Genomic DNA, 25,050 nt, shown 5'->3' on the forward strand with positions numbered 1-25,050 from the left:
GGAAGGCAGCAGAAGATGGCCCAAGCACTTGGGCCCCTGCTACCCACATGGGAGGCCCAGATGGAGTTTCAGGCTCCTGGCTTTGGTCTGGTCCAGCCTTGGCCATTTGGGAGGTGAACTAGCAGGTGGAAGATCTCTCTCTCCCTCTTTCTTAACTCTACCTCTCAAATAAATAAATCTTTAGAAAAATATATCAAGCATGTGGGCCTTTGGTAGTACCCATCCACAAAAAACAAGCCCACCTATGCCAGCGACCAATCCTGCTGTCCCAGTTCCAGGAATTACTGATCCAACCGTGCTACAGCCAGGGTCCTGGGCCACAAGGACTCAGCAAGCCCATGCGTCATCACAGACATTTACACACTGGAGACTAGGCCTTGAAGACACAACACACACGGGCGTGTCAGCCCTGCCCTGGCCCTGAGCAGCAGGCTCCTGCCTTCAGTGCCACAGAGGAGCTTCCGGTGGGTTCTGGCAGGCCCACAGCCCAGCACAGCCTCCCTTCCCACCCTCTGAGATCACAAAAATCAACAGCACACGAGTCACCTTCTTCACTCTTGTTTTTTACTAAAACTTGTCAGGGGGCACCATCACGTTAGGCCCAGGCGGGATGGCCAGGTTTGAACAGTCACAAGGCCACTTCCCAAAGGGCCAGGGTGTGCTTCGGCAGAGGCTGAGCCGCTGGCCTGTGCCCAGGCTCCCTCTGCATCAAGAATGTGCCAGGGCCCAGCGCGTCAAGGGTCCCCAAGCCCCATGCAGGGCCACCCTGGCACCCACTCCACCCAGACCAGAAGGGTGCAGGCCCACCCTTAGGATGGCTCCACACCTGCTCCTGCGAGGGGCACAGACTGGGCACACATTCAGACCTGCCCTCCTGTGCCGTTCATGCTGACTTCTGTGACCTGCCTCCCCAGGCAGAGGGGACCAGCCCAAAGCCTTCGGACCCTCAGCAGCACCAGGCCACTGGCCAGGTCTGCTTGTGCCGCACAGTACGTGGGCCAAGTCACAGAGCAGGGGCAAGCACCCCCGAACTGCGCAGACTGCACAGGGCCCGGGGGGGCCTCCAGGCCGCCAGGGAACCTCTCTGCAGCAGCCACGGGAGCCGCGTGGATCCCAGCACCGTCGGCGCATACCGAAGCTGTCACAGCGGAACACTATTTATTCTGGCTCAAGCTCTGGGACCAGACCACAGTGAAGCCCTTGTGCCCGGGGGATCCGGACGGTGCGGGCTGTCCCGGTGTCTGGAAAGGCTGTGACGCTGGGCCCGGCTCAGTCCTGGGGCACAGTCTGCGGAGTGGCAGGGGACTCTGGGCCGCGGGCCGCGGGCCGCTCCTTCTTCCTGTGTTTCAGCCCCAGGGCCCGGGCCACCAGCCTCCGGGCCACAGCTGCGTCCGTCTGTGGCCTCTCCTTTGCCAGACGCAGGAGCTCTGCAAGGAAGACCCGGAGGGGGACTTGCACACAGGCCGTGGCTGCCTCACCACCCAAGACAGCAGCCTGTGAGCCACCCGAGCCAACCTCCAGCTCCGCCTCAGGGTGGCCACGGGCAGTGGCCAGGGGCCACTTGGGGCTCTCGGCCACCACAAACCCAGCTCCCCATGGGATCCTGGCCAGTCGGCTCTCAGCACATCTGCTCTCTGTCTGGGGTTAACTCTGCCCCTCCCTGCTTTGCAGGGCCCCTGGGAGGGAATCAAGCCAGGGCGGGACACCCAGAGCTCATGGACTTAGAGACAGTGTCTGCTGTCCCCAAGAGGCCCAGGGCAAAGGCCACACAGCGACCCGCGAGCACAGGCAGCCTCGTGGGCCCCTGCAGGGCCTGCTTTGCCGCTGCCACTCTGCAGTCATGGAAAAATGACCTCTAAAAGCGCCCCATGCTTCCTGGAAGAGGGAGGGGAGGAGTAACACTTATTTGGCACCTCCTGTGTGCCCCTCACTGCCCCAGGCAGGTCGGTCTCCCTTTCCTTCAACCCCTAATCGACCCCAGACCCGCCTCCCACACACACACACTCGTTTTACAGAGAAAGCAAGCCAATCACAAGCTAAGTGACTTGCTCAAGGCCAACCCCAGTAAGGGACAGTCAGAGCGCCACCCGGGGCTAACCCCAAGCTCAAGCTCCTCCCATCCTGCAGGAGAGGGAGCCCACGCAGCCACTGGCAGCCACCAGGATGGCCAGGCTCCTGCCCTGGGCAGCGGGGGCCTCTGTGGAGGGGAGCCCCGCCCCCCTGGCCCCTCAAGAGCAGGAAGTCCAAGAGGGTCCTGCACCCGCGCCACCCACGCCGCCCACGTCCTTACTGGGCCTCTGCAGCGCTCGCAGCTTTGCCTGCTTGCTGCCCTGAGTCAGCGGCCGGATCCTCAGCGCCGAGAACTCCCTGGCCAGGGCTTCCGCAGCTGTGGAGGGAAGCGAGCTCGGGAGTCGTGTCCCCCCCCCCCCCCCCCCCCCGGTGACACCCCTCAGGACCCAGGCTTCTCGAGGCCAGCTCAGGGCGGGGCTGAGACGACTCGTGTCCCCCACCCCAGGAACTTGCATTACTGCCCCCACCTTCACGCAGCTGCTCAGCACCTGGGCTAGGGCAGCGAGCACAACACAGCGGGGGGGGGGGGGGGGAGGCATGGTTCAGACCCTCACCACCAGCCATTGTGTAGACAGGGAAACTGAGGCCAGGGCGTGACCTGCTCAGCCACAAAGTGGGGCAGATCCCAGGAGAGCGCCACGGCCACTCCTAGCCAGAGCTCATCCCTTGCATGGCGCCAGGTGGCCTCGTGGCCTTCCCTCCCTGCCCACCCACGGGACATCCCTGGGGCTTGAGCCCCTGCTGGAAACCTCAGGCCTCAGGACTGGGCCCACACCAGCACCAGCAGCTCCCAGCCCTGGCGTGCAGAGGGCCATGGTGAGGGAGCCCAGCCAAGGGCTCGCGTCCTTGTTTATAAATGCACCCAACGTGCGCAGACGTGGGCCGGGGCAGTGCAGGGAAGCGGCCGAGAGGGATGGAGAGCACTGGGTCCAGGCAAGAGGCTGCATGGTGCCCCTGCCTTGAGTCGGAGAGGCTCTGTAGCCTGGAGTGGACCCTGAGGTCCTGGGCACCTCAGCTTCCCCATCTGTAAATGGAGATAACCCACCCCGTGTCCTGAGGCCAAGTGGACCACTGTGAGACGGCCACTGCTTGGATGCCCGACCCTCTGCAAAGCCAGCATTTGCCTGAGGTTTCCTTTAATACGCGGCACACCCGCCTGCGGTACAAGCTCCTTAACCATCACGGTACCCTGACCCCTTCCACACACGCAGAAGGCTGAGGACACTGCCGTGCGCTCCCGAGGCCGGGGCCTGCCCAGCAGCCCTCACTTCGGCCGAGGGAGCTGGGAGCCTGCTGCTCCAAGGACTGAGGACTCCGAGTTGCCCACTCCCTGCCCCCGGGCTACCAGCAATCCTCCCGCTCAACGGTGGCCACAGCAGGGGCCGAGGCCCCCGTGCCCCATCCTCACGGCAGCCTTACCTGAGGCCACGCAGGGAAAGATGCCAAGCGCGTGAGTATCGTCCACCCACTGAATCTTGAACCCCTTCTCCCTGCATTGGGGGAGAGGCGGCAAGGGTCACGAAAGCCAACGGCCAATACCCTTTTCCCTAAAACCCCACGACCAGGTCCCAGCCTGCTCCAAGCCTCCAACACTACAAGTGCGAGGCAGGTCTGGGAAGGGGACACCAGGTGCAGCCACACAAAGACCCCGGGGTTAGCATCAGAGTGTCCCAGCCAAGCCCCGGGTGTCTACAAATGAAGCAGCAGGACCACAGGGCGCGCGTGGCACTGGGCCAAAGCTGAGGCCGGGCCCCAGTGGCTTATGGGAATGGACAGGGACAGAACCTAACATAGCGTATCCAGAACACAACTCCTGGCCAACGCTCTCCCTAGAGCTCAGGAAGGCCCCCTGACGCTGTGCCTGTGAGACGCCGAGAGCAATCGTGGGCTGCCCAGCTCCCTAGCGGCCTTGCCACCGGGGCCAGGGCAGTCAGCGCCGGCTCGGGTTCGGGGTAGCCACGCCATCGTGGGCAGAGAGTGGCGGAGCAGACACAGCAGCCTCAGCACCTCTTCAACCTTCCTCCAGCTCGGGCTTGGGCTGCACCGGGGAGGTCACGTGGGGGCAGAGTCGGACAGGAAGGCCAGGCAGAAAAGGAGAATTTGCGAAAAGACCAGGAGAAGCAGAGAAAGGAAAACGAGAAGAAAAGAAAAGGAGGAAAGACAGAAGGCTGGATCCCAAGGGATCTGGGGGAACCAGGACGGGCAGGCATGTCTATCAATGCATCCCTTCCGGCTCCCTCCCGCCCTCGACTCCGCCCGGCTTGCACACGAGCTGCACACGAACGGAGCCCCAGCCTGCTGCTGAGCCCTGGGTCCACTGGCCTGGCGGTGGGGCCACGGAGGTGAGTTGGCTCCATGAAACTGACGGAAAGGTTCAGGGGCTAATGGGCAGGGGGTGAGTAGGCACAGGCACTGGCCCAAGACACACCTACAACCGAACCACCTGGGAACACAGGGCCCAGGCCACACACCCACCTTCCACCTCCCTTTTCAGATCAGCAGGTGTCAGGGAGGAGCAAGCCGGCGTCCATGACAGAGCCATGTCCCACCTCCTCCCGCCCCTGCCCCCGCCCCCACCGCACGCACTGGAACTCAGAAAACGTGGCCAGCAGGTCCTCCGTCTTGAGCGCAGGTTCAAAGTCATAGATCTCCACCACATGGGCCAAGTCCTGCTCCGCAGGCAGCTCCTCGGCGAAGGAGGACGTGTCCACGCGGACCCTTTCCACTTGGATCTCCTTCTCAGTCAGGTGCTCCGTTATCTGGGAGAGATCAGACCCTTCGGCCAGGGGAGCGCCGACACGCAGGCTCCCCAGGAACGGGCTTCTAAACACACTCCCCGAGTTCTGCCAAGGGGCACACAGCCGGCGGGCGGGACAGGCCGGGAACCCTGCGTCCCAGGGACGGGAGCCTGCTCTGATGGAGTCCCTGCTGGGCAGGTGGCTGCCCCTTCCTGGCCACTGTTTCTCAGGATCCCGAGACGCGTACTCCGTATACCCACTTTACAGATGGCGTGGTTTGCCCAAAGCTGCCAAGCCAGTGAGACAGCCGGGCAAGTCCGCGATATCTCCCTCCCTGATGAGCACTTGACATTAAGCAAGTCTTTCTGGTCTCCGCTCCTGACGTACAGAACAGCGACAACAGACGCCCACGCCGCCAGCTGAGCCCACAGCCAGCAGCAGGCACAGACACCTGGCTCCAAGGAAGCGAGATCTGCAGGGCAGAGCCGCTGCTGGGACGGACAGAGCCTTCTGTCCCGGCGACCCGAGGAGCAGGCACCGTCACCCGTCTCTTCTTCCCAGGAAGCAAAGGATGCCCCAGGGTCGAGCAACTGCCGAGGGCTGGGCTGGGACCCCATCTGCGCCTCCTCCTGGACATTTCCCCGGGGACCCCTCCGGCGCCACTCCCAGGCCTGGGCCACCCGCCACAGCCCCCTCAGCCCCACCCTCTCTTCCCCCCTCACCTCCTGTAGCAGCTCGCTGTAGTCGTCCTCGGCTTCGGAGCAGCTGCCAGCCTCCTCCTCTTCCTCCTCCTCCTCCTCGGCCGCCAGGCTCTGCCCTAGCGGACCTCCTTCCTCCTCCTCCGGCTCTGGCTGCAGGCTGTCCCCAGCCTGTGCGGCCGTCTCCACCCTGTCCCCCTCCCCCCCGGGGCTCTCCGGCCCTGGCGGCACGGTGCCAATGGGCTCCGGCAGGGACCCATTCTCGGGGCACTGGCTTGGGTCCTCTGTTCCCTGAGTGGTCAACACAGGAGGTTCCTCATCAGAGGGATTGGCAGCGACAGCTCCAGGCTCTTCTGAGACCCCAGGGCCTGGCGCTTCTCCCTCTTGTCTGCGTAGCACCCGAGGAACATACAAAGGCTGGTCTGGCTTGCGTCCACGATGCCATCGGCCCTGCCACCCGCCTCGGGGGCCCGCAGCTGCTCCCTGCCTCGCAGAGGGCCGAGGACCACGGTACTTGCCAGGGTGGGTGGCGGGAGGGCGGCCGGGTCCAGAGAGGCCATCGGCACTGGGCACCCTGGAGCAGGACCAGGTGCAGATCGTCAGTGTGCGTATGGTTTCCCAGTGCGCTCCTTCTACTTAGAGACGCGAGCTGGCTGGGAAACAGGGCCACGCCACTCAGCAGCAGCCCCCCCCCCACACACACATTCACCACGGCTCCCCACGACACCAAGAGGCTGTGGCCAGGGGCCGACCTGCAAGGCTGTGGCCAGGGGCCGACCTGCACCATCTGCGTTTGCGTGTGTCACTCTAGGGCACTGCACAAGGAGGAGGACACCCCACCATCCTCAGACCCGATCCCCACCAGGTAAGCCATGCACAGCTGCCACTCGGGAACTGTTCCTGCTCACCCAAAGCACTGACTGCAAGCAAACGGACCGAAGAGGCAGCAGCCTAGGAGATCCTGGCCCCTGCTCTCAGGGCGGACCAGTCGGCCAGAGGACCCACTGCGGGCCCTCTAAGGCAGTGGGATACGCACCTGATGTCCAGGTGGCAGATGACCGTCCTCCTCCGCCAGCCCTCGCCGACAGAGAAGCTGCTCAAGAGATCAAAGCTCTCTGTGGTCCTGTGGATCAGGTACCGGAGGCGACTGGAGAGTGCTGGGAAAAGCAGGACCCTGGGAAGGGACCGGAAGCAGCTGAGCGGGAGCTCCAGGTCCAGCCCCCGGGACCTGACTCCGCTGCCAGGTCCACTCCCAGGCTAACCTCCTAACCCACTGGGCTCACAGGGAGCCCCCAGCCCACCCCATCCCGGCCCCATCCCATCCCGGGTGGCGTTCGGAACACCGAACAGACACCGCGGGAAGGGGCCGTCGGCGGCACGTGTCAGGCCCGAAGGCCAAGGCCGGGGCGCCCCGGGCCAGGGGCAGGGGGCACGCGTGGCTCCAGGGACCCCCGCCCCCCCACACCGCCCCAGCTTACTTCGACAGCTGCTTCTGCAGCACGAAGCGCGCCAGTTCCTCCTGGATCCCGCGCACAAAGTCATTCTCGGCCGAGGAGAGGGAGACACCGTCCAAGCAAAGCAGGGCCAGGGTGGCAGGTGGGGCAGCCTGGGGGGGCAAGGCCGGGGCCGGGGTCAGGGCACCGACGCTGGGCCCCGCCCGCCTCCCTCGGCCCCGGGGCTCCCCCCGCGCCCAGGGACTCACGCCACTGGACCCCGCGCGGCGCTCGTTCCCTCCAGGCGCCCGGGAGCCGCGGAGCCGAGGTCCACACCCGCCGCACTCACCGCAGCAGCGCTCGGAAGACCCCAGAAGTCTCCGCGCGCCGAGCCGCCCGCAAGAGGCCGCGGCCTCGACACAGCTGCAGCGCCCCCGCGCGGCTCGGGGGAGATACCGCGGGAGAGAGGGGCGGGGCCGGAGCCCGGCGCACCTGCCGACCACCGCCTCTCCTCCCCTGGCTACAGGGCCCGCTATTGTATTTCCGGGAGAACTGAGACCCAGGAGGGCCGAATAACTTACAGTTGTACGGAGGGGAGGGTGGAGTCTTGCTCTGAGCAAAGCTGGGTCTGAATCTAAATCCCTTCCCCACGACAGCCCGCTGTCATCTGGGATCCATTAAGTTGCGCAACCCCAGCTAAATGCCAGGCGGTGGCACTAGACCTCCGAGTTTTAGGTTTCCCTCCCCAGGGACCTACTAAGGAGCAAGAGGAAGTTCCTGCCCACCAAGTACTCTGGCTCTTCTCCCTATCACCTTCTTTCCTTCACTTTGGGAGCCTGCAGGGGTCTAATTCACTTTCAGGATGACCCACGAGGTGTCCTAACCCAGTGAGCGTCTGTGATGGACAGCAGCCAGCCTGGTGGTTTGCACGTCCTCGACTTGCACTATCCTACTCCCTCCAGAAATAACACCAGCAACCTGCCTCAAATGTGGCCTAAAATCCTTGCCCTGGACAACCTGTGGGATGGGCTCATCTAGGAGAGCAGGGTTAAAAGCTTCCTGTGCCCAGCCTCCAAAACTCTGGTTAAGACACCCGTGTCCAAGATCGGACAGCCTGGGTTCAACACCCAGCTCCAGCTCCTGCAGATACAGACCCTGAGGAGGGGTCAATGGGTTGGGTCCCCATTGCTCAAGTGGGAGACCTGGATTGAGTTTCTAGCTCCCAGTTTCAACCCAGCGAAGTCCTGGCTGTGGCAGGCATTAGGGGAGTGAACCAGGGGCTGGGAACACAAACTCCCCGCCTACCTCTCCCTTTCCAATGAATATTTTTTAAGACTATTTATTTTTTTGAAAGTCAGGGTTAGAGAGAGAGAGGGAGAGATAGAAATCTTCCATTTGCTGGTTCACTTCCCAGTGGCTGCAATGGCTGGGGCTGCACCAGACTGAAGCCAGGAGCTTCTTCTGGGTCTCCCATGTGGGTGCAGGGTCCCCAGCACTTGGGCCATCTTCCACTGCCTTTCCCAGGTCATTAGCAGGGAGCTGGATGGGAAGTGGAGCAGCTGGGACTGGACCCAGTGCCCATACAGCCTCACGGTGGACCGGCTTTCCCTGCTCCGCCACGATGCTGGCCCCATAAATTCGTCATCCCAAATCCGGACACCAAGAGTAGCCAGAGCAGAGCAGGCCCTTGAGCTAAAAGCCCTGGAGACCCAGGTCTTGGCACCCAGGAAGTCATAAATGGCAGGCAGGATGCGGGCAGCACAGCTGTCCATGGAGCACCCCCCCCCCATTCTTTCCAAAGTCACTTCTTTGGAAGATTATATTACACTCACAAAAACTATCTTTCCAGCCACCTTGAGAGGAGAGGAGGCCCAACACAAAGACAACGCTCAAGTGCAGAGAGAAGCCACCTGGCTCCCTCTGGGCATGATCGGGAGAGGAGACTGAAGACCCGGCAGACCCCTGCCCTGCCCTGGAGGGCATCCAGTGCCTGGGGGCCAAGGCCAGACAGGAGCCCCCATGTGGATTCCGCCCCAGCCCCCCCCCCCCATGCAGGCTCACTGAAAGTGGAAGCGGGCCACCCGCAGCACTGGCTATGATACTGGGCTTCCCAGGCCAGAAGTTTGTGCCCAAAAGGCAAGCCCACCCAGCAGGGAGGGGCCCCGGATGGGACCTGCAACACAGGTCCATGCTAGCTCACAAGACAAGGGCCCCCATTTCTCAGCAAAGTGGCCAGCTCACCCCTGCGTGGAGGACCAGGCAACCCCCGGGAGAGAAGCCTCACCTCTTTTTTTTTTTTTTTTTTTTTGACAGGCAGAGTGGACAGTGAGAGAGAGAGAAAGGTCTTCCTTTGCCGATGGTTCACCCTCCAATGGCCGCCTTGGCCAGTGCGCTGCGGCTGGCGCACCGCGGTGATCCGAAGCCAGGAGCCAGGTGCTTCTGGTCTCCCATGGGGTGCAGGGCCCAAGCACTTGGGCCATCCTCCACTGCACTCCCGGGCCATAGCAGAGAGCTGGCCTGGAAGAGGGGCAACCAGGACAGAATCCGGTGCCCCGACCAGGACTAGAACCCGGTGTGCCGGCGCCGCAAAGCAGAGGATTAGCCAGTTGAGCCACGTTGCCGGCCCCGTCCTCACCTCTTTAGAGCCAGCGGTGGACAGGTTCAAGGAGAGGCTCCGCAGAAGCCCACCTCCCGGAGGACAGCAGCCCCCGGCTCCCATCCCCACCCACCCTCTGCCGGTAGCTCAGAGGTGAGCAGGGGAACAGCGTGGGCATCCAGGCCTGGGGACCCCGGCATCTAAGGGGAGAGGGGATGAAAGCCCAGCTCCCCACACCCTCTGAGAGCAGACGAGAGTGAGGCTTGAACGGTCCCCACTCAAAGGTGCGTCAACACAACAAAAAGCAGCACAAGGCGCAGCCCCGTGGCGCACGGGTGCAGCTGCTGTTTGTGACACCTGCATCTGAGTGCCTTTGGCGTCCTGGCTCCTCCGCTTCTGACCCAGCTCCCTACTAAGGCACCTGGGAAAGCAACAGACAGTGGCCCAAGAGCTCGGGCCCTTGCCCCCCACCTGGGAGACCTGGGTAGAGGTCTTGACTCCTGCCTTCCACCTGGTCCAGCCTCAACTGCTGTGGCCACTGGGGGAGTGAACTGGCGGATGGAAAATCTCTTTCTCTCTCTGTCTCTCCTCCTCTCCTTGGAACTCTGCCTTTCAAATAAATAAATCTTTTCTAAAAAGCAACACCAAGGATAGGCAGGATTTTTTAATAGCAAAAACTGAAAAAACAAGAGCGTAGCAGGAAAAAGACACAGGGTAGGAGTGTCCTGGAAGAGTCTCTTAGGAAAACGACAGTGAAAAACTGCTTCACACTCCCGAGGAAGTCCAAACAGACTGGCTTCCATGCTCAATGGAGATAAACAGTGGCTGGGGATAAAGGGGGAATATCGGAGCCACAGGAGGTGGAGTGAAGGCTGCCAGCGATGGACAGCGAAACTGTTTACACAAAGCTGGCCGCACATAGGGCACTTCCTGCAGCCCTGGGATCCTACTGGAAGGGGACAGACAGGCTCAGCACAGGGGCACCCAGCTACCAATCACACAGCCGGCGCTCAAGATCCAGCTCCAGCCCGGCGCTGGAGACTAGATGACAACTCTGTCCTCAGAACAGCATTAGAAGGGACCCAACGCTGTGGCCAACACTCAGACACAGAGAAAAACTCGAGAAATCAGGCAGATCCTACCAGTGGGAGAGCAGCAGCCCGGGTACGTGCCACGGAGTTTGACCCAAAATGGGAGGTGTGACTGGAAGACTTTGGGTGGACTTAGTCCATAACAGGATTAGTCGTTACTATAATGAAATACCCGAGGCAGGCTCATTTTATAAAGCCAAAAGGTTTATCTAGCTCTCAGCTCCAGAGGTTCAAGGGCTCGGCACCAGCATCAGCCTGGCTTTGATGAGGACCTCGCAGTAGAGGGCATGACAACAGCAAGAACTGCAAAGGCTAAAGGGAGGAGATGACACTCCACACCGGAAGCTGGGGCTGCGGAGGGGCACGTCTCATGAGACCGGCTCAGGGTCCCATGGGAGCTGCCTTCTTCCCTTCCGAGGTCATGACCCCAACGACCTCCCACTGGGAGCTGTTAACACAACTCAAGCCGTACCCATGGGGTTGCAAACAGTTCCACCTGAAGGGATGGCTCTGGTGCCTCCTGCTGCGTTGACTTTGAATAACACCCCAAAGCCCACTTCCTTGTCCGGGACAGGATCACCTGTGCTATCTGTGTCCTCATTCTCAGCACTCGCCTCCTGCCCGAGCAGGTGCTAACGGCGCTGAATTGTCTGCCCTCAGCCTGCTTGAGATAACAAACTGCTCTCTCCATGTCTGAGTGTCTTTTCCATCCCAGGAAGGTTAAGTTTCAGAAAACATCATATTCCTTGTGATGTGTGCACGGTTTTGGTGTATTAGAGAACCGAACCACATTAAGAGGGTGATTCCAATTCTAAAAGTAAAATGGGGGGGTGGGCGCTGTGGTGTATGGGTAAAGCCGCAGCCTGCGGTGCTGGCATCCCATCTGAGCGCTGGTTCTAGTCCCGGCTGTTCCAGTTCCAATCCAGCTCTACACTGTGGCCTGGGAAAGCAGTGGAAGACGACCCAAGTCCTTGGGCCCCTGCACCCACGTAGGAGATCCAAATAAGCTCCTGGCTCCTGGCTTCAGATCAGCCCAGCTCTGGCCATTTGCAGCTATCTGGGGAGTGAACCAGCAGATGGAAGACCTCTCTCTCTCTCTCTCTCTCTACCTCTACCTCTACCTCTACCTCTATCTGTAACTCTGCTTTTCAAATAAATAAGCAAATCTTTAAAAAAAAAAAAGTAAAATGGGTCTCAGACGTATGATTTTAAATGATCAGGTGTAAGAGAATTTTACCAAGTTTGTAAATGGTATTAAAGCACAGGATATGTAATATTTTAAGATCAATAAGAGTAATTCAGGTACAGTATACCTGGTTTTGTCTCTTAGCTTGCCAGCTCATCTATGTGATATACGAATATTTTAAAAAGAAAACTAGGACTTCCGGAAGAGGGAGCAAACATACCTTTCTCTGTTCCTTCCACTAAGCACAACTAAAGTCTCTAAACATTGGTACAAAGCACACATAAAAAGGAGAGAGCGACCAGTGAAGAACCTCAGGAACTAAGGGACAGTGAAGTAGGAAATTCTCTGCGTTTTCTTTGTGCCTCAAATCTCCAGCCTTGGAGCCAGAGGAGGCCAGAAATCCAAAAACATCAACGGACCCAGACCCTACACACATCCACACAAGGGACCAGGAGGACAGCCCAGCAAGGCAGGAGACCTGGAAACATTCGCTGCTCTGTGCCAACCAAACCCCATCTCCACTCACATGAGCAACAGCCAAGTGGTCACTCTCACTTGGTTGTGTGATGTCACCAAGGTGATGTCGCTGAATGCCAAACAGGCAGCTGGGATTTCCAGCCCCTGCAGCAGTGATGAGGCCCTCCCCCGGCGGTCAGTAGAGGCCCCTGGGGTACTGGGAACTCCACCTCCACTTGGAAGCTGGAGGCTCTTCTCTCTCCCCACTGGGAGGCCGATCGGACAGCAGTACTTTCAGTGTCAAGAGGTCACCTCACCCCCATGGTGTCCGTGGAGGATACACAAGGAAGAGCCACAAAGCACCTGCAACCCTCCCAGCCAGCGAGGTGTCGGCGGCGGTCCTGGGGAAAGCCAGTACCCCCACTCAACAGTAACGAGGTATCTCCCGCCTCTGGTGTCCAAGCGAGCTGGAGGTGAACTGCAGCTGACTTCCCCTGGTAATAAGAAAGGGTTCCCACCCCACTGCTGGAGTGGTGTCAGAACAGATAAGTGAAAATGAAGCTTGGTGAAGAATGGGATGGGAGAGGGAGCGGGAGATGGGATGGTGCGGCTGGGAGGGAGGTTATGGGGGGAAAAGCCACTGTAATCCACAAGTTGTACTTTCAAAATTTATATTTATTAAATAAAAGTTTAAAAAAAGGGCCACGGAAACAGGAAATGTCAGTAGGATTCAGAGTCTCAGCACAGCTCAGACTCCCCAGGGTCAGTGGATAATAACTTATGATACTGGGAGCTTTCTAGTTCTCTCTAGAAACGCTCAGACTCAAAGAAAAAAGACAATCAATCGATGTGAGCACTGACTCTCCAGAAATGTTAAATTACTCAACAAAGATTTTAAAGTAGCCCTCCTCATTGAATTTCTGAAAACAAATGACAAAATAAAATTTAAAGCAGCCAGAAAAAAATATATAACAACAACAACAACAAAACCCAACTTACTTTACCTATAGGAGAAAGCTGATTAAAATGATCATGGATTTCTCATCAGAACAAGGAGAACAGAAAGAAATTGTGCATTTTTCAAGTGCCAAAGGAGAAGAACCATTCATCTGGAATCTTCTATCCCATGGAAACAGGGTATGAAGAGAAGACCCAGGCATTCTCAGATGAAGGCAGATGGAGAATTTGTTGCCAGGAGACCTGGCCTAGCAGAAGGTCTAACAGAAGTTCTCCAAATAGAATTGGAACAAGCACTAAAGTCTAAGAGCGTCAGGGAGGAAGAAAGGACACAGTGACTGAAAATATGGGTTCCTAGACTCCCCCCGCCCCCTGGATCTTAGAAATTGTATTTGATGGTTGGAGCGAAAGTTATAATGCCAATTTGGTTCTCCCTGTATGTAGAGAAAATATTTAAGGCAATCACAAAAAGAGGAGCGCAAAATGATATAAAAAGAAGCAGCTTTTCTGTACTTTACTCAGTCTGATAAAATGACAACACCAGGACCGGAGCCGTGGCGTAGCAGGTAAAGCCACCTCCTGCGGCGCTGGCATCACATTTGGGTGCTGGTTCAAGTCCCAGTGGCTCCACTTCCAATCCAGCTCTCTGCTGCAGCCTGGGAAAGCAGTGAAGGATGGCCCACGTCTTTGGGCCCCTGCATCCACATGGGAGATTCGAAAGAAGCTCCTGGCTCCTGGCTTCGGATCAGCGCAGCTCCTGCCTTTGCAGCCATCTGGGGAGTGAACCAGTGGATGGAAGACCTCTCTCTCCCTCTGCCTCTGCCTCTGCCTTTCTGTAACTCTACCTTTCAAATAAAATAAATAAATCTTGAAGGAAAGGAAGGGAGGAAGGGAGGAAGGAAAAAAGAGCCCCAATCATGGGAACATAAAGTCTGCTAAAACCGAAGCTAAATCAAACTTCAGATCTATGGTGAAGCTCAGGTGGAAAAATGGCGAAATCACTGATGCTCTACACAAAGAAGTCAGTCGTTGAAGATGGATTACTCATTTGAAGAGTGGGCGAGGGCTGGGCGTTCGGCACAGCTGCTGAGTCACTACTTGAGATACCCATATCCCATGCTGCATCCCGTGTGGTAGCGCCTGGCCTTGAGGCCTGGCTCTGGTTCCTGACTCTGGCTTCCTCTGTGCAGACCCTGTGAGGTGGCAGTGATAGCTCAAGTAGTCTGACTGCAGCCCAGCCTCAGCTTATGGGCATCTGGGGAGTAAATCAGAGGATGGGAGAGCTCCATAAGATAGGTAGATAGATAGATAGATAGATAGATATATACATACATACATACGTACATACACATACATACATACATACATACACACACACATAGATCTTTCTCTTTCTAATAAGTTTTAAAATGCTTTTCAAGTCGTTAAAAGATACCCAATTTTCTTTAGTCAATAATGTAAAAGTGGGGCCAGCATTGTGGTGCGGCAGGTAAACTCCCTGCCTATGATGCCGGCAGCCCATAAGGGCACCAGTTCCTGTCCCGGCTGCTCCACTTCCGATCCAGCTCCCTGCTAATGGCCTGGGAAAAGCAGCAGCAGAAGATGGCTCAAGGGTTTGGCCCCTGCCACTCAATGTGGAAGACCCGGATGAAGCTCCTGGCTCCTGACTTCAGCCTGGCCCAGCACTGGCTGTTGCAGCCATCTCTCTGTCTGTCCCTCTCTGTAACTCTAACTTTCAAAATAAATAAATCTTTAAAAAAAATAATGCAACAGACTTCAATGGCATGGTTAGATTTCAAAGACCTGAGTTCTTTACGGATGAACTGATAGCTGATATCTTTGCTTTCAAAAACGACTTCAATTTGATGGAAGTCGTATTGAGAAATAAAGCTTATTTATTGTTATACTTTAATTCCTTTTCCATGAACATTTTTTTTTTTTTTTTGGACAGGCAGAGTGGATAGTGAGAGAGAGAGAGAGACAGAGAGAAAGGTCTTCCTTTTTGCCGTTGGTTCGCCCTCCAATGGCCGCTGCAGCCGGCGCATCTCGCTGATCTGAAGCCAGGAGCCAGGTGCTTCTCCTGGTCTCCCATGCGGGTGCAGGGCCCAAGGACTTGGGCCATCCTCCATTGCCTTCCTGGGCCATAGCAGAGAGCTGGCCTGGAAGAGGGGCAACTGGGATAGAATCCGGCGCCCCAACCAGGACTAGAACCCGATGTGCTGGTGCCGCAAGGCGGAGGATTAGCCTGTTAAGCCACGGCGCCGGTCATTTCCATGAACTTTTAAAAGGTCCCCAGTATATAAGGCACTTATGTATACAGGTAAAATTGGACAATCTAGTTAAGATTAGTAGGTTGTACTGATGTTAGATCTTGTGATTTTGTTGTACAGCTTACAAGATGCTATTCATTGGGGGAACTGGGAGAAGGGCACACAGGCTCTACCTGTATTATTTCTTGCAATCGCATGCGACTATGCAACATCATCAATAAAAATTTCAATTGAAAAAAATCAAGTGTATCAAATATGTAAGTATAGTTGAAATGTTAGTAACTTAATGGGGTAGCCGCCGCCCGCAGTGCCAGCATCCCATATGGGGCCGGCTCCAGTCCTGGCTGCTCCACTTCCGATCCAACTCCCTGCTATGTCCTGGGAAAGCAGTAGAAGATGGCCCAAGTCCTTGGGCCCCTGCGCTCACGTGGGAGACCCAGAAGAAGCTCCTGGTTCCTGGCTTCAGATCGGCGCAGTTCCGGCCGTTGCGGCCATCTGAAGAGTGAACCAGAGGATGAAAGATCTCTCTCTCTCTCTCTCTCTTTCTCTCTTTGCCTCTCCTTCTCTCTCTGTGTAACTCTGACTTTCAAGTAAATAAATAAATCTTAAAAAAAAAGGGGGGGGGTGGTAAAAATGGGATGACCATTTGAGTGAAACACTATATCATATATCATGAATTTGTAGAAGTTCTTATTTTATTTAATTACGAATGGTGAATTTATTTTATTTTAGCGACAGAGAGAGACAGACAGGTGGAGAGAGTTACCCACAACAGCTGGGACTGGACCAGGCCAGAGCTAGAAGCCAGGAACTCAGCCTAGATGTCCCATGTGGTAGTGGGGACCTAATGTGCTGCCTCCCAGGGTCTGCATTAGCAGGAAGCAGGAATGAGAAGAGCTAGGACTTGAACCGAGAACACTAATATGGGATGCCCATGTCCCAGCCACTGCCAGCCCCATGCCCATCCCATTCTTATTTTATACAAAATACATTAAGTATACAAGTAACATTACGATATTCATAAACTGAGGGGCCAGCGGCGTGGCTCACTTGGTCAATCCTCCGCCTGCGGCACCAGCATTCCATATGGGTGCTGGTTCTAGTTCCGGTTGCTCCTCTTCCAGTCCAGCTCTCTGCTGTGGCCCGGGAGGGCAGTGGAGGATGGCCCAGGTGCTTGGACCCCTGCACCCGCATGGGAGACCAGGAGAAGCACCTAGTTCCTGGCTTCAGATCTGTGCAGTGTGCTGGCCGTAGTGGCTATTTGGGGGGGTGAACCAACGGAAGGAAGACCTTTCTCTCTGTTTCTCTCTCTCACTGTCTATAACTCTACCTGTCAAATAAAAAAAAATTATAAACTGAAATGTAAAAATTAACAAAGACTAGGTATTCAAATGTGTTTTTGTTTTGTTTTGTTTTGTTTTTTGACAGGCAGAGTGGACAGTGAGAGAGAGACAGAGAGAAAGGTCTTCCTTTGCCATTGGTTCACCCCGCAGTGGCTGCTGCGGCCGGCACACCGCGCTGATCCGAAGCCAGCAGCCAGGTGCTTCTCCTGGTCTCCCATGGGGTGCAGGGCCCAAGCACTTGGGCCATCCTCCACTGCACTCCCTGGCCACAGCAGAGAGCTGGCCTGGAAGAGGGGCAACCAGGACAGGATCGGTGCCCTGACCGGGACTAGAACCTGGTGTGCCGGCGCCGCAAGGCGGAGGATTAGCCTAGTGAGCCGCAGCGCCAGCCCAAATGTGTTATTTTTATAAACTGATGTAAATTAAAATCTAAGCAAAATTTTTGTAAATAAATAAAAGTCTGACATGAAAAACTCTAGATGAAATTCAAAGAAAACACCAAAAAGATCAAAGCAGTTAAAAAAAATATAAACTCAGAGGCCTACACTGAAAATGGAACATATGGATATTTAGTATACCTGAAGGCCACTTAACAAACTGAAATCGCCACGATAGAAGGGGAGAGAAATATCATCAATCCTTCCGGAAGTAAAACAAAAGCATTTGTATACAAAAAATGACACCATCAGACACATTCTAAGGACTGGAGGGAGGAGGCTGGGGGGAGGGGTATGACTGTGGCCAAGCCGAAACGTGTTATTTTTTCTCAATCACTGGCAGAGCCTTTGTTAACAAAGAATGGCTGACTGTGTAGAATAAATCCCCTGGGTGAGCTCACAGAGGTTTTAAAAAAAAAAAAAAATCCGTGGTGGGAGTGAAAGCAAATAACAGTGCTCAAGGCAGCACAGGCAGCAGAACTGAATGAGGTACGGCAGCAAAACATTACAGCGCGTTCTCTGACAACTGCCAAGTTCACGTACATGCAACCATGGGGGATAGCACACGATGCTCATGAGAGAGACGCTAGGGCACGCAGGTTCAATCCAGGACAAGGCAAGCATCTCCACTCAGGCCTCCACCCTTTGTTGTTTTTTTAAATTTTCTACAGGTACAAGCAAAAGCAGATTGACAAAAGGAAGAAACACTGGAAAGGTCAGAAAAGTGATGCGATCGAATGGTCATTATTTGCAAAATATTTTTTCACTCAAAAACCCAAGGAAATCAGCCGAGAAGCTCTTGCAAGCAAGCACTGTTTCCAGCAGTGAGGACCAACCGGGGGGCCCACCGGGAGAGATGAAGGGAGGGGCAGGAAGGGCAGGCTGCCCCGGGGAAAGCTAGGAAGGGCAAGCTTGGGGGACCCGAGATTGTGTGGAGAGGGTTAAGCAGCCGCCTGCAGTGCCAGCACCCCATATGGGTGCAGGTTCCAGTCCCGGCTGCTCCACTTCTGATCCAGCTCCCTGCTCATGTGCCTGGGAAAGCAGCAGCAGTGGGAGACCGGAATGGAGTTCTTGGCTCCTGGCTTTAGCCATAGAGGCCATCTGGGGAGTGAACAGGTGGGTGGATAGAATGAAAGAACTCTCTCCTCTCTTCCTCTCTCTCCATCTCTGTCGCTCGGCCTTCCAAATAAATAAAATAAAATATTTAAAGAAGAGTAGGAGGAAGAACAGATAAGGGGAGGAGGAGGAGAGAAAGATGGGAAAGGAGAGGGGTGGGAGAGGTGGGATGGCCAGAGAGAGAGACAGAGAGAAGGAATGAGAAACCTTGCTTCCCCCAAGTCCTGCTCTACCTGCGTGAGCCATCCCAGTGGAAGAGGGTTTTACTCACCCTCCAAATCTCGGAAACTTTTGTGGTCCCTCAGTTCCCTGGAGACCAGGAGCCAGCCTGGCAGAGTTCCGGCTCTTAAAGGCCAGAGCAGTGGGAGCCCAGACTGGCTGAAGAGGGATCTCCCCATGGGCTGGGGGGAGATATCTTCATCCAAGCCTCTACGCTCCTGCCAGGGTCTGCTCACAGCAACACCACTTTGCAAACACTGGACCGGGACAGTTGCCCCCTTGGTGTCCCCAGGGCTTGGTCCCAGAAGACTCTGCAGATGCTCAAGTCCCTTCTAGAAAAAGGCACAGTATTGCACAGGACCCCACACCCCCCGCCCTGTTCCCGTAATCATCTCCAGACTGCTTACGCCCGACACGCTACAAATGCTATGTAAATAGTGCATACTCTGCGATGTTTAGGGAAAAAGGATAAGAAAAAGTCCATACGTGCTCAGCAAAGATGCGATTTTTTTTTTTATCACATTTTGCATCTCAGATGCAGAGCCTATGCATGTAGAGGTCCAACTATACCTGCACACCCAGATCCCCCAGTTCAGCCCCAACTGCCCGTCAGATCCTGTTATCCCCATGGGATCGAATGGGATGGAGGAAAAGGAATGTTGGAAATGAATAGCAGGGGCTGGCTTTGTGGCGCAGCAGGTTCAGCCGTCACCTGGGACACCGCAGCCCTATGAGCACTGGTTCTTGTCCCAGTTGCTGCACCTCTAATCCGGCTCCCTGCTGGTGCACCTGGGAAAGCAGCAGGAGATGGCCCAAGTGCTTGGGCCCCTGCACCCACATGGGAGACCCGGAAGGGGCTCCTGGCTCCTGGTTTCAGAGTTTTCCCCCCTTCTCTGTAACTCTGCCTTTCAAATAAATAAATCTTTTCGGGAGAAAAAAAAATGAATATTTCACCTTTGTAATGCTATTGGAAGTGCCAATACTTAAAAGTTCAAAATTTGTGAAAAGCCATGATACAAAACTAATCTCTATTAAAACAATGACAGCAGAGAAAGCAGTGAGAGTGCCCATGTCAGTGCGGGCAGCCGTCCCAGGTGTCATTGTCACTGATTGCTTTCTCTTCAGAGTCCTGCTCTTCTCACATAGAACTGTCCACAATATAGCGTGTGTGTGTGTGTGTGTGTAACATCCACGTGGTATTTTATAAGCTTTATCCCTGTATGTTTATATCCAAAGATAAAGTATTGAGTATTTCGGTGGCATAAATAAAATAATGTGGCCCATGGGATCCGATGATTTCTTAAACCCCTCCTTCACCCACACACCAACATTATTTTGGGTGATGATCACAATGTAATCAGTAATAGTTTTTAGTGTCTTCATTTGTTCCTTAGTTTCACGATGAACACTTTTATAAGAGAATACATTTCAATTCCACACATTCCAATGAATGATCAAAATATGTCGCACATAAACTAAAATTTGCACTTACCAAAGATACCACATAGCTTGTTCCTCTTGCCACTTTGAGTTTTCGACACTAGTCATACTCTAAGTGGTCACATATAACAACAAAACTATAGCAGCTCCTGCTGTTTCTTTAGTCTTTACAATTTCTACCTTATCCTCATGTATTTTGAATTTACTGTTTAAACATGAGAATATGTGTTATCATAGAGACTGACGATGTGCACTGCGCCCAAAATGAGTTTTTTAAATATTATTTTAAAGGTTTATTCGAAAGACAGAGTGACAAGGAGAAGAAGGGGGCAGTCAGATTGAGAGAGAGAGACAGAAAGAGAGACAGAGAGGAGTTTTCCATCCACCGGTTCACTCCCTAAATGCCCACAACAGCCAGGATTAGGCCAGGTCGAAGCCAGGCACCAGGAACTCAATCCAGGTCACCCACACGGGTGGCAGGAACCTAAGCCATCGTCTCCTGTTTCCCAAGGTGCTTATCAACAGAAAAATGGATTGGAATCTCAGAGGAACCAGGACTTGAACCAGGTGTTCAAGGGATGTGAGGTGGCTTAACCTGCTGCACCACACCTCCTGCCCCAGCAAAATGAGTTTTTTTGTTTGTTTGTTTTTTAACATGCAGAGTTAGACAGTGAGAGAGAGAGACAGAGAGAAAGGTCTACCTTCCGTTGGTTCACCCCCCCAAATGGCTACTATGACTGGCGTGCTGCGCTGATCCGAAGCCAGGAGCCAGGTGCTTCTTCCTGGTCTCTCACGCAGGTGCAGGGCCCAAGCACTTGGGCCATCCTCCACTGCCTTCCCGGGCCACAGCAGAGAGCTGGACTGGAAGAGGAGCAATTGGGACAGAATTCGGTGCCCCAACCGACCGAGACTAGAATCCCGGGGTGCCGGCGCTGCAGGCGGAGGATTAGCCAAGTGAGCTGCGGCGCCAGCCTGACAAAATTAGTTTTAATGATTCAAACCAACACTTACTTGTGGACTGAATACGTGAGGCTGTCCCCTTGTGAGGTCTCTGAATTATCTTCCAAGCACAGGGACTTGCAAAGGGTAGGGGCTACACAGGTGCCGGCTGGAAGGTCGGATGACCACAGTGCTTACCCAGAACGTGGGCCAGGAAGTTACTGTTCAAAGAGAAGTATTTGATCGCCCACCTTGTTTAGAACTGTCAGCACACGGCGATACAAGGCAGACCGGGGGCCGGGCATTTGGCTGAGCAGTGAGGACCCCACGGTAGATCCCTGACTCCAGCTTCCTGCTCTTGTGGACCCTAGGGGGCCGTGGAGAGGCTCAGGTAGCCGGGTTTCTGCCCCTGACCGTGTTCCCAGCTCCTGGCTTTGCCTGTGGCCCCGAAGCAGCTCCTGTGGGCCTGTGGGGAGGGAATCTGCAGGTGGGAGCTCTTGTTCTCAGTCTGTGTGTCTCCATCTCTCTGCCTCTCAAATAAATACATAGATTTGAAAAAGCAGACCGGGCTGAATTATTGCTGCCATACCATCTGTGGACAACGCAGGCCCCTCTGCAGCGTGGGCTCCGGCGGCCTGGCTCCCGCCGCAGGGGCTCAGGGTGGAGTTCGGCTGAGAATGGAAATCGGAGACATGTGAGAGGTACGTAGTACAGAACGCACGGAACGTGAGGCAGCTCTTGTCTCTCAGTCTCCATGACACCACAGGTTCCGGATCTCTCTTCTCTCTGAGTATTCTGGGATGGCTCCTCCTCTTCTCCTCCGTCCCTGACAGCTGGAGAGCCTCTCAGGGCCCTGCCCTGGGTCTGCTTTTGGTGGATTCTTCCCTCTGGCTCCCACCAGCACCCACGCCCCTTGTCCAAGCCCACAGCCTCCTCTCTCTCTCCTTTCCCATCCTCCCTGTGCCTTTGGGGGCCTGTGGTTTCATATCGACGTCTGCTGAGTAGCCAAGTCAGACGGTAGTTGTGGGTCACCTGGGCTTCTATTAGTCACGACTGGCATCTCAAGTGGGGGCCAGCCTTGTGGGGCGACGCCCTTAACCTGGGGTGTCTGCACTACCTCTAGCTCATGTCAGAACTGAATAGAGTTGGGAGCCAGCGCTGTAGTGTAGCAGGTAAAGCTGCTGCCTGCATCCCATATGGACACCAGTTTGAGTCCCGGTTGCTCCACTTCCAATCCAGCTCTCTGCTATGTCCTGGGAAGCAGTAGAAGATGGCCCAAGTCCTTGGGCCCCTGCACCCACGTGGGAGACCCAGAAGAAGCTCCTGACTCCTGGCTTCGGATTGGCCCAGTCATTTGGGAAGTGAACTAGCAGATAAAAGACCTCTCTCTCTCTCTCTTCCTCTGCCTCTCTGTAATTCTGCCATTCAAATAAGTAAAATAAGTAAATAAATCTTTAAAAAAAAAAAAAAAGGAATTGAACAGAGTTGTCGGGCACTGAGCCAGGGGAACAACCTGCACTTCTGGTGCAGAAGTGTTCTCTGTGTTGAGTGTTGAGAACAGAGGAAGAGAAAATAGCTGGTTTTCTTCCCTGTTGTTGGCGAGCCTGCTCTGAGGTACACCCACCCTATGTGGAAGCTCCTTCTGCTTCGCCATCATCACCACCATCACCACCATGCCCACCCCCGACACCGTCATCACACCACAATCACTAACTCACCATGATCATCATGGTCACTACTAGCACGAAATCATCTTCATCTTCATCAACATCATCACCATCACCACCACCGCCACCACCATCATCACCACCATCACCACCACCACCAACACCAACACCACCATCACCACCACCACCATCACCACCATCATCACCACCAGCACTACCATCACCACCATCACCACCATCATCACCACCACCAGCACCACCACCACCACCACCATCTCCCACTATCAACTCCATCACTACCACCACCAATCCCTGGTGAACCCAGCTTATAGACCACACCCCAGCAGCAATGAAGGGCATGGCACGTTCCTGTGAGAGGACACTGGCTCTTGGCTTAAGGTGACCACTTCCACCATGGCCTGAGAGGTCCGGGAGCCACAGCCACAGTCCAGGGGTGAGACCAGAGCCTGGCATAACTCCTGGCTAAGTGCCCAGGCCACAGGATTGCCATGTCACACACACTAAGAGGCACACTTGGCTCCCCCATGCAGGGTGGGGCCCAGGCCCAGCAGCAAGGCAGAGGAGCACCGGGCAGTTGAGAGTACAAACAGGGAGCTGGCAGCACACAGTGCCACCGTGCAGGTACACGTGGGGTCACCTTGCAGGAAGCATGGGGGGTGGCAGACAGACAGGTATGTGGGGGCCCCTGGGAGCCCCCTCCCATCGGGTACACCTGCCAGCTCCAGCACGGCACTCTGGCAAGGTGGCAGGTGTGACCATAGGTAACCCCTAAGGAGGCCACTGCACAAGGCCAGAGGAGGCTGCAGCTGCATCTGTGAACCCCACGCCAGCTCTGCACTCTCCAGCTGGGCTGCACCCTGCGTCACCGGTCTGACGCCAAGGCAGCGGGATGGAGAGAGAGAGATGAGAACTGAAATGGGCCAGGTCGCTGTAGTAGCCACCAAAGCTGCACCCAGGGTTACCTGCCGTTGGTAGCTGAAGGGGCTGGCCACAGGAGGTACAGGTGGGGCGCATATGCTATCGACAGTCACCCAGATGTCGCAGGAGCCCCCAGAGCGCACGCCAGGGGGCAGATGTTTGGGCATCCCCAGCAGAGTCCACTGGGGGTCTCAGTCGGCCAGGGAGAAAGCAAGACGCTTGAAGTGCAGGTGGCAGAAGTGCTGTCGCCGGCGGCACCCAACGGGACACTGCGAGCTGCACACAGGCAAGGAGTGGCCTGAGCCACCTGCCACCCGCGGCCCCTGCCCTCTGCTGGGGCTGCCGTTAAGGGCCTGGGCGCTGGGAGTTAAGGCGGCTCCGGAGCTGGGTGGGAAGAGGCACAAGGCCACGTCGAGTGACCAAGACTGGAGGCGCCCCTGCTTCCCTCGGGTCCCTCTCCTGCGCCGGTGGGGGAGGTGTTCCTGGCGGGACCCACTCTCGGAGCAGTGGACAGGTCTCCTCCTCACCCGGTGAGGGAAGCGGGAGGCTCCGGCTGTGGCTCCCTGCCGCCTCCTGGCGTTGCAGGAGGTGAACTTCACCGACCACGGGAGCCGGAGCTCGGAGGTGGGTGCCAGTACCGGCCACAGCCATCTGGGAACACCCGAGCGCACGGAGAGCGCTGGCGAGGAAGGCGTGGTCTGAGGACTCCCCGAGACAGGGATCCGTCCTGGAGACGACCCTGCGTTCGCCGCAAACTTGCCGCGCGCCCCCCGAGAGCCCAGTGCTCCCAGAGCTCGGCCGACCCCCTCGCCTTCCGCCCCGGGGAGCGCTTACCCCTCACCTCCCAGCCTGGGGGGCGTGCGTCCTTGAAGAAGCGCTGGTACTGCAGGTGCAGGCGCCTGCCCCGCCCCTCGGCGCCCACCGGAGCCATGCCCCACGAGGCCCCCGTGCGCCACGCCCAGCGGCCACGCCCCCTGTGGCCACGCCCCCTGGGTCCCGCTGGCCTTTTGCTGTAGAGCGGCTCCCAGCGCCCGCTTCTCGCTCTAAGCGTCCCTCGCAGCTGGGACGGGGCAGCGGGGACTCCGAGCCCAGACGCCTTGTCTTCTAGAAGGATCGCCTCTTCTCCGGGGGGCCGCTGGCTGGGTGAGGAAGGAGTCCGGAAGCCTGAGGCCCGAGAGCCCTGTGTGTGCGCCAGGCGCGGGGAGTCAGAATTCGCGATGGGACTTCGCCTCGTGCTGCCGTGCGAGCCCGCTGCAAGCTCCCGACGCTGTCACCGCAGCCCGGGCCACCCCGGGGAGCTGCAGCAGCACACGCGGCTCTGGTGGCCGGCAGCTGTTGGCTCTGGCAAAGTGCCCAGCTCCTCGCAGAAAGGCAAATTACCTCGCCGGGAAACCCTCTGGACCAGAAAACTCACCCTAACTCTAAGGAGGCTGCGGTTGCAAGGCCACGGGGCCG

The 25,050-nt window shown here is 56.3% G+C and overlaps 1 protein-coding gene across 1 annotated transcript; it reads right to left on the bottom strand.

The window, feature by feature from the left end:
* Nucleotides 1-506: 506 nt before the first annotated feature.
* On the bottom strand, nt 507-24,526 carry R3HCC1 (R3H domain and coiled-coil containing 1). Its single transcript, XM_062198872.1, has 10 exons — nt 24,430-24,526; nt 24,123-24,274; nt 23,640-23,777; nt 6,985-7,112; nt 6,543-6,680; nt 5,531-6,080; nt 4,657-4,829; nt 3,490-3,560; nt 2,291-2,386; nt 507-1,427 (listed from the first exon to the last, which is right to left on the bottom strand). The coding sequence occupies exons 1-10, from the start codon at nt 24,524-24,526 to the stop codon at nt 1,270-1,272; spliced, it is 1,701 nt and encodes a 566-aa protein (XP_062054856.1). The 3' UTR covers nt 507-1,269.
* Between the last annotated feature and the right edge of the window lie 524 nt (nt 24,527-25,050).

Source organism: Lepus europaeus, chromosome 8 (genome assembly GCF_033115175.1).
Source record: "Lepus europaeus isolate LE1 chromosome 8, mLepTim1.pri, whole genome shotgun sequence".
Taxonomy (NCBI): domain Eukaryota; kingdom Metazoa; phylum Chordata; class Mammalia; order Lagomorpha; family Leporidae; genus Lepus; species Lepus europaeus.